Genomic DNA, 9,103 nt, shown 5'->3' with positions numbered 1-9,103 from the left:
AACGTAAGATACGAGAAGCCTGACTCACAAGTACACATTTCTCTGCCAGTGGATTAGCTGGTGCACCGCAGGGACGGACTGGCCGCACCATCTTATTTCGCACGACTTATGCGCTTTACGATTCCTTTGTGTGCACAGAAACGTCGCCTGTTTCGCACACCCCCGTTAATTTATGCACGACGAAACTATCAGTCGGTGATAATATTTTGTTGGTTGTTTTATTGTTACACTTGTGCTGTTTTTGTGTTTTTATTATTACACTGGATGCAATAAACTTGAAAAACCCATAAAACGCGGTTACTATGCTACTAAAGAAATGTAACATTATTTATGTACTTTGGATAATTCAATTTGCAATGGTTTGTTTATTAACAAGCTGCCAGATGGTTAGATTAATAAAATTTATGGCGACCAAAAGGTTCTTCAAAACATTTACTCATTATCAATTTTTTTTAACATCTATCAGCAGTATCTTCCTGGAATTAATTCACTTGATAAAAAATATTATACAATAAAACTTAGGGAAAGACTGGACATTTTCTAATTATTAATAAATTATAACAAGGTAAAAAGGAAAGGAAAATTTTCCTTTACCTTGAAATAATTATAATAAATAATAACATTTAGTAGTAAGTTAGATATTTTAATAATTATTAAAATGAGGCCAAATTTTGTCTATTAGTTTTGGATATTTTTCTTTTTTATTTCATCAATTTTATACAATTTTATTTACTAAAGTAAAATATTTGTTTATGTAAACAAAGTGTAAATATTAATTAATTTTTTTCTCTTTTGAAATACTTTTAGTGATTAAAATAAAATATTTGTTTGTATGAATGAAGTGTAAATGTTAATTAGGATTTGCTAATTAAAAATACAATACAATTATTAATTAAAAAATTTATTTTTATTTATTATTAATGATCTAACACACTTTTACAGACAATTTTGTAAAATTTATTAGACAAGTTAGTTCATAAAAAAATTAGTATGGTTTAACAAAACATCGGGATAGGCTGAAAATTTTCTAATTATTAATAAACTTGAAACAAATTGAAAGGATTAATTGACTATAAATGGAAAAATGTACCTTTGGATATTTCAATAATGATTGAAATCAAATAAAATTTAGTTATTTCAGTGACCAAAATAAAATATTTGTTTATATGAACGAAGTGTAAATATTAATTAGCATATTTACTTATTAAAGATACCACAACTTATTTTGTTACTTGGAAACAATACAATTATTAGTTAAAAAATTTTATTTTTTATTAATGATCTAACACACTTTTATAGACAGTTTTGCAAAATTTATTAAATAAGTTAGTTCATAAAATATTAAAATAGTTTCACAAAAATTCGAGTTAGGCTGAACATTTTCTAATTATAAATAAATTTAAAACAAATTGGAAGGATTAATTCACTATAAATGGGAATTTACTTTTAAATTATGTTCAATAATAATATTATTATTAATTTGAATATTCCATTAATGACTAAAATGAGTTCATATTTGGTCTATTATTTTTGAATTTTTATCTCTTTTATATTATCAGTTTCAATTTTAATGACTAAATTAAAATATTTGTTTGTATGAACGAAGTGTAAATATTAATTAGGATATTTACTAATTAAAAACACCACAATTTATTTTGTATCTTGGAAACAACACAAATATTAGTAAAAAAATATTATTTTTATTTTTTATTAATGATATACTTTTGCAGACAATTTTGTAATATTTATTAGTTAAGTTAGTCATAAAAATTGACAGTTATAGATACTGCCGAGAGAAATGAAAACGTACAACTTTTAATATTAACGTTTGAAATTTCATAATGTTTGAATTAAAATTATCAACATCAATCTTGTTTTCATCTATTGATATATTGACACACCGAACAACAATTATATGCATGTTTATATGGTTTTTTATTATTCAAATATATTATGGGCTGTATAAGATTATGACAAAATATAAATACATTTCACTTGAAATAACAAATAATATACAATCATATTATTTATGGATAGTATTTACTTAAATTTCACTTATAAGATATACACAGCACTATACGTCAGCGGTATAGCTACAGATATACTGCTATAAGCATGTTGGTGACGCGAACGCACGAGATTTCACAGCACATTGCGCATGCGTCGATCATGTGCATGTCGGCCACGCGAACCCATAATATTTTCCCCGACCAAAAAGCAGTGTAGTTTAACAAAAATTCCGAATAGGCAGAACATTTTCTAATAATAAATAAATATAAAACAAATTCAAAGTAGTAATTCGCTGGAAAAATAATGTTTAATAATATTATTATTAATAATTTGAATATTTCAATAATGACTAAAATGAGATCTAATGTGGTCTATTATTTTTGAATTTTTGTCTTTTATTTTATCAATTTCAAAACATTTAATGACTAAAATAAACTATTTCTTGTATGGACGACGTATAAGTATTAATTTCGATGTTATTTAATTAAAAATAAAACAATTTATTAAAATTATTAAAAAAATATTTTTATTTTTTATTATTGATCTAACTTTTTTACAGACAGATATGTAAAATTTATTAGTATCTACATTGTATCATGTATTTAGCTCATTAAATACAATAGAATTTTAAATTTGATCCAGATTATGAATATTTAAGCATGCATTAACTAACACATGAATGCTATTAAAATTATTTTTACAAAACAATTAAAAAGTGTATTTTTTCATAAACAACAAGATTTATGTGTATATTTACTTTCATATTTTTCGGTTATGCAAATTATTTAAGTAAAACAAGCTTAACGTCAAAAATACCTGATGAGTGACGGATTTCAGATATTTAATTTAATTTTATTAAATTGGTAATATGACATTTTTTAAGTATACATACGTATTGTAAGTCTTACAAGCACATTGGGCTAAACAAAATACAAAACATTAGTAAATTTTATTAACTGAATAGTATTGTTCAGTAAAACGAAATATTTTTATTAAAAAAACCTTTACATATTATCTTTTGCGGATGACACTGTTCTATTTGCAGGTTAAAGATTAAATAAACTTAGGCATTCAAATGATTATATAGGTTTTTCTGTTTTTGCATAACATTTGTGAAGGAACAATGCAATTCCTTTAAAAAACTAATTTAAGTAAATGGTAAAATATCTTTAGAGTACCGCCTACAGAAAGTAACTAAAATAAGTACGGTATACATGTGATTAACATATTTTTTAAAAAACGTTGGTAGTTGTCTGTTAATAGGTAAAAAGTAAACAAAGAAATTTTATTGAAAGGACTCATAAATTCCGAAGCCCGTCCCTGGCGTGGTCCATAGCATCCGACAGATAGATAAAAAGGGACACACACAACATCAACATATTCAAGGAAGTGTCCGCCGTTTGCTTCTGCTGCTTTTGCTGCTACTTCAAATTGTTTTTCTCGAAAAAATAGAATAAAGAAACGACAAGCACCAAATTTTCTCCTTTTAATCGTGTTGTCCTTCCGTCCTCGTCGTTCGACCGTAATCTCTTTGTCTATTTTTGATGTCCACCAAAGAATCCAATCTCTCCCGATATTCTTTGTTGTTTACCCACTCATTCATTCGGTCGTCGGGGCATTGATTAATCCCACGTACATCATTGCGAAACGTAATTAGCAATTACGTCCACGGCGAGATGCGACACCTTGGCCGTGTCGAGCACATTCGTCTGGAATTGAGCGTTTCTTTTTAATTAAATCCGTCCAATTAGGCGGTTTTAAATGCAGTTGCTAAGCGCCTTGTGGTTTTATTGTGTTCCAAATATCGACTAATTTTCGTTGGCGTTTGAATTTCGCGCCTCGCGGTGATTCATCTATTGACGTTTGAAAAAACAAAAGATTAATGAAACATTGGCCGGAGATTAAGATGTTTAATATCGTTGGCATTGGCAAATTATACATTTTTTTGCCGTTTGAACTTTAAAACAACTGTTACGGTTGATCGTAAAAACAAATCGGATCAAAGGATTGCGATAACGTCAATGAAAAAATGGGTGATGCGTATAAAACAATTTTACTCATTTAGCACGCAAAATGTTCCTTGAATTAAATATTTAATGAGTCAGAAAAAGATAAGTATTTTTTTACGTGATTTTATTATGAAATTTGGTGCAAAATATTGATATTTACCTGGCATAATGTACACATGTACACAAAATATTTAACTCAATTAACATACATTAACAAACAAATTAATTGTTGCTTTTATTGGGAGGATGTTTAAAAGTATCCAAATTTTAAAAACCCCACTTTTACATCTACATAGTTATAGAAAACTTCTGGTCATATAGTGTGAGGCTTTGCCGCCTGATGTCGCCACCACCTTGAAAATTTGAAAACTGATAACTAAATTATAAAATTTGGAAATTAGGACTAATTAGCTGGGTTGTACGTTAAAAAACCTGCATTAGGACAATGATCCAGACTAGGGAGCAACGGAAATTTTTACGAATATGTGGAATTACCCGTTAAGTCACAATGCGCATGACAAGTACTTATGTACATGTCAGTAATGTCAAATGTTCTGTGCCGTCAGTGACAGGATGAATTTGTAGTTCACGTTAAATAATTTTAGCTAAAGTTACTATTAAGGACAAAGAAGAGTAACATAATCTGTCAACATGTCGAACTTAGATGATAATCCCTTTGGGGAACCCACAATTGACAACCCGTTTGCGGTAAGTTAATCTTGTGTGTGCCAACTGTCAATACAAATACAAGATACGTAAATAATATGTTAATAAACTTGTAATTGTTTTGTTTGCATCGTAATATGGTACGAAAATGATTTTAGGACCCGTCAGTCCAACAGGTCGCTAGAAATACTAGTGCCCAGATTAAAGTTGATGATTATAATCCTTTCGATAATCAGCCCCAAATACCAAAACAGGTACGGACTCAAAGATGCATGCAAAATCCTAACGTTGTTTTGTTGATTTATTTACCCTTATTGGGGCACTTGTTTATCTAATCACGTATTTATAATTTATCAGTTAATGATGGATGTATATAAATTATTTTTGGCTTTATCTTTAGTTGCATGCCAGACCTGATGTATGACACTGCTTCTTATCAGTTTTGTCGCACCAGATTTTTAACAATGAAGAGGCTAAGAAAACTGGAATGCTTTTATATAATTTTAATGGATTTAGCCATGTTGAATGAATCAATATGAATTTGGGTTATAGAATCTAATCAGACAATTTGCAATGTTATCAAATATGGAATGTTATTTTTATAAGTTGATACTACAGCGTGAAATTACTAATACTATTACTTAGAAGTGTATTCATTAATTATAGAACAAAATGACACATTTAAAAATATATAATATATCTTTCATATTATATTGGTTATATTTTAATATTAATTTCATTAAATTATTGGCTCATACAGTGGTGGCCAGAGAAATAGCACACTTTATTATTTAATGGTAATACAATCAAAATATTTTATATTTTATTTAAAGTATTTACACAATATTCTTTATATGACTACTTTTTGTACCTGAATCGAAATAATTTCTACTAATAATTTAAATCTTAAATAAAATAAATGTGCAATGTGAGTGTTCACGTTAAATTATAGGGGAAACCTGTATGAACATTCTAAACCATTGTACTACTTTATAACTGTATAATTTAGTAACATTAGCAAGTTACATGTTAAAATAAAATTATTTTTAAGCCTTAAAAATCACAGAACATGAATAAAAGAAAGTATGGTGGTTTAGAAGGATGTTTTACAAACATTTTGAATCTATAGACAGTCCAAAACACATTATTATTTATTGTTAATTAGGAAATTTACACCTCTAATTAAATACTGTCAAAATATTTTATATTTTATTTGAAATAATTATTCACTCAAAATAGTTTCAACTTAAATTAAATCTTGACTGTGACTGCTCACAGAAATAGCACATATTTAAAATATATATATTTATTAAATAATTTATGTATAAATTGTTAATGTTTTGTTGAGTACCATTTGTTCGTTATAACCATAAAAGGCGAGACATATATTCAACGAGATATGGGCAATAGTTGTTTGAAATTAAATTCCACAACTCTTCAGTTAATAACCATAAATTCATCTAAATTTGATGGTTTTTGGTGTTTTAATCGAGACTTCATGTCATTCTATAAGTTTTCTATTGGATTTAGATCCGGAAAATTCTGGGGGATAATTAATATATTTTTATACAAACTTTAGTCAAGTTTGAATATTCTTTTTTGATACCATTGGTTTCTTTACTGAAATTCGTCCTTACAATCAGTCGACGTCTGATTACTACTAGACACACTGATATTGTATGACTCAATTAATTCATTTTTAATTGCCTTACAGACAGAGAGTATTTCGTTTACTGATTCTTCCAATTTGTCTATCTATAAAAGGAGTTGGTTTTTTGTTAGGACGTTTTGTTATTGTATTTTCAATTCAGTGTGTTGTTTCATATTTATTTAAACATTGTAGGCCATTTTTCGGGAGCATCTTAAGTTTTTATCTGTCAGCAACATTTAGACCTTAATGTTTCATATAATTTCCTGTTGTCTGGATATATACATTTTATTAAAAATAAATTTTTACATTTCTTTGGCTAACTATATCAAACTCATATGTGCGTTTAAAATAATCTTTCCGTAGTTTTTAAGATATGTGTTAAAAAAAACTATAAAAATTAAAATGTTTTTTATATTCACTCACAAAATTTGAATCAAATCCTTTTATGAAATATCTGACAAAATGTTTAATTTTAAATTTTGTACTATTTCTCTGACCACCATATTACTGTCAGTTATATTTTTACATATTATACTTTTTAAATAAAATGTATTAGTGAGCAATCTAGTCATAGAGTCAACAATTATCTTTATTTTAAAGTGCAATATCTACAAACTAGTACATTACATCATATTCTCATAACTCCTAGATAAACAAGGATTAACTTACCTTTCATAATTCAAATGCAAACTGGTCCAAATCTATTTTCTTAGCCTTCCTTTAAACAAAATACTAACAAACTGTAACACATAAACATTATCAGATTGCTTACAATCAGCCAAACACTGGACCGGCAATCATGCAACCAACTCAGGAGCCCCCGACTTACACCAGAAGTGCACAACAGACCCACACAGCTCCCTCGATCAACACCGAAGAGCTGCAGGTATGTAAACTAGCTAAAACGTGACCAAAATAAACGGAGACAATTGTGTGCAGAGGCGCCAAGAGGAGCTGGAACGGAAGGAGCAGGAGTTGGCCCGGCGCGAGGAGGAGATGAGACAGTCCTCATATAACGTGAGACGCAACAATTGGCCCCCGTTGCCGGAACAATGCTGTTTCCAGCCTTGTTTCTATCAGGATATTCAGGTCGACATACCGTTGGAGTTCCAGAAAATCGTTCGTCACTTGTACTACTTGTGGATATGTATGTGCGACCCTTTGGTTAATGTTTTAAACTGATGGTTTACGTTTTTAGTTCACGGGGCTCTGATGCTGCTGAACATAGTTGGAGGCATGTTAATGAGTAACTTTACGATCATCGGACTGGGTATACTGTACACACTACTGTTCACACCGTTCTCCTATTTGTGTTGGTTCCGTCCCGCCTACAAAGCATTTAGATCCGATTCGTCGTTCAACTTTATGGTGTTTTTCTTTATCTTCTTCTTTCAGTTCGTGATCACGGTCTTTCAGGCCATTGGATTCTCAGGCTCTGGCACGATGTAAGTTATCAACTATAACTTAAAATTTGACGTTACCATTATTGTGTCAACAGAGGAGTCTACACCGCCTTGAGCACCTTCGACCACACACCATGGAGCATATTTGTGGGTATCGTTGCCTTGATCATTGCCTGCGGCTTCGTCTTCGCCGCAATGGCTGATCTTTTCCTCATATCAAAGGTTTGTACTCTCACACACCAGCAACTAGGGTATTGTATTGTTTTCTTTTTAGATTCACCGCATGTACCGCAGTACTGGGGCCAGCTTCTCGAAGGCCCAGCAAGAGTTCACGACGGAGTTCCTGCGCAACCAGCACGTGAGGAGTGCGGCCAGTAACGTGGCCGCAGCCGCCGTTCAGTCCCAATTTAACCAGAATAATACCAGTAACACACGATACTAATGCAAGATTCTTTAATTACTTTCAGTATTTGTTTAAATTTTGGCTTTATACTTTTTATCGAGGCTGTTTTAACGTTAAACTAGTTAGACGGGGATTCAGGGGTTGCCTTAATTAATGCAAGTGGGATACAATGTTTAACTAGTTGTCTGCGTTAGGACGGCGTTCATCGTTTTAACCCATTGTTATTAATGACTATTGTAAATTATTTAAAAATGTACATTTTTCCAGTTACTGTAAAATGTGTATATTACAGAAAATGTAACATCGACTATAAATACGTGTTAGGTTGTGTTGTGTAAATAAATATTTAAAGGGTATGGGTACATCAAGTCGTAGAATATCCAAAGACTTGGTGCCAGGGTATTGTATTTAAAATCATGTATAGTTCTACCCTTTACATCTTAAATCAGTCAATTTTATCGATAAAATCGGGCACCATTCGTTGCTATTATTTAATTGTTTTGTATTAGACTGTTCTTTAAAAAGATTAGTTTTCTTTATTTAAAAATGGGCCTCATTTGACCCCTTAAATTTATTTAGATAATCTGTGTTATATATATATTGTTATGCAACACTTAGATTAAGTTGCAGTCCACTTCAAATATAAGTTACACTGAATTATAATTATATAATATATTTATACTTTACAAGTTCTTTTTGTGACCATTATTTCCAAGTATGTGAAGAACGAGTACTAAGATTGATCCAAAATCGTCTTATTTTCCTAATCCCAAATATTTAATTTTTGTTTATTATAATAAAACTTTTTTTATTGACCTCAGTTCCTTATTATTTTGGAAGTAATCATTGATACTTACCACCAATTGTTACATTTACAGTGGAAGGGAATAAAACAAACCAACTAGATATGAGTAGACTGTGCCTAGTCTTATTCTCATTCATTTAGTAATTCAATTTAAAA

General features: G+C 29.9%; 1 protein-coding gene across 3 annotated transcripts; it reads left to right on the top strand.

Moving 5' to 3' along the window:
* Positions 1–4,562: 4,562 nt before the first annotated feature.
* On the top strand, positions 4,563–8,957 carry LOC109595453 (secretory carrier-associated membrane protein 1). Of its 3 annotated transcripts, none has more exons than XM_020010803.2 (7): positions 4,563–4,727; positions 4,844–4,939; positions 7,115–7,222; positions 7,276–7,483; positions 7,535–7,781; positions 7,835–7,961; positions 8,014–8,957. In XM_020010803.2, exons 1-7 carry the CDS (start codon positions 4,671–4,673, stop codon positions 8,179–8,181), a joined length of 1,011 nt encoding a protein of 336 aa, XP_019866362.1. In that variant the 5' UTR covers positions 4,563–4,670; the 3' UTR covers positions 8,182–8,957. The 3 variants fall into 3 exon arrangements, with proteins under 3 accessions (XP_019866362.1, XP_019866363.1, XP_019866361.1); XM_020010802.2 differs by having other exon boundaries at positions 4,564–4,727; positions 7,100–7,222; XM_020010804.2 differs by lacking the exon at positions 4,844–4,939 and having other exon boundaries at positions 7,100–7,222.
* The last annotated feature ends 146 nt before the right edge of the window (positions 8,958–9,103 follow it).

Source organism: Aethina tumida, chromosome 1 (genome assembly GCF_024364675.1).
Source record: "Aethina tumida isolate Nest 87 chromosome 1, icAetTumi1.1, whole genome shotgun sequence".
NCBI classification, from domain to species: domain Eukaryota; kingdom Metazoa; phylum Arthropoda; class Insecta; order Coleoptera; family Nitidulidae; genus Aethina; species Aethina tumida.
This window is presented reverse-complemented; position numbering and strand designations above follow the sequence as displayed.

Excerpts from the sequence above, each read along its gene's own strand:
- LOC109595453 (XM_020010802.2), top strand. The coding sequence starts at position 4,671 with ATGTCGAACTTAGATGATAATCCCTTTGGGGAACCCACAATTGACAAC. Across the intron at positions 4,728-4,843 it reads CAATTGACAACCCGTTTGCG|GACCCGTCAGTCCAACAGGT; the intron begins GTAAGTTAATCT and ends AAATGATTTTAG. Across the intron at positions 7,962-8,013 it reads ATCTTTTCCTCATATCAAAG|ATTCACCGCATGTACCGCAG; the intron begins GTTTGTACTCTC and ends TTTTCTTTTTAG.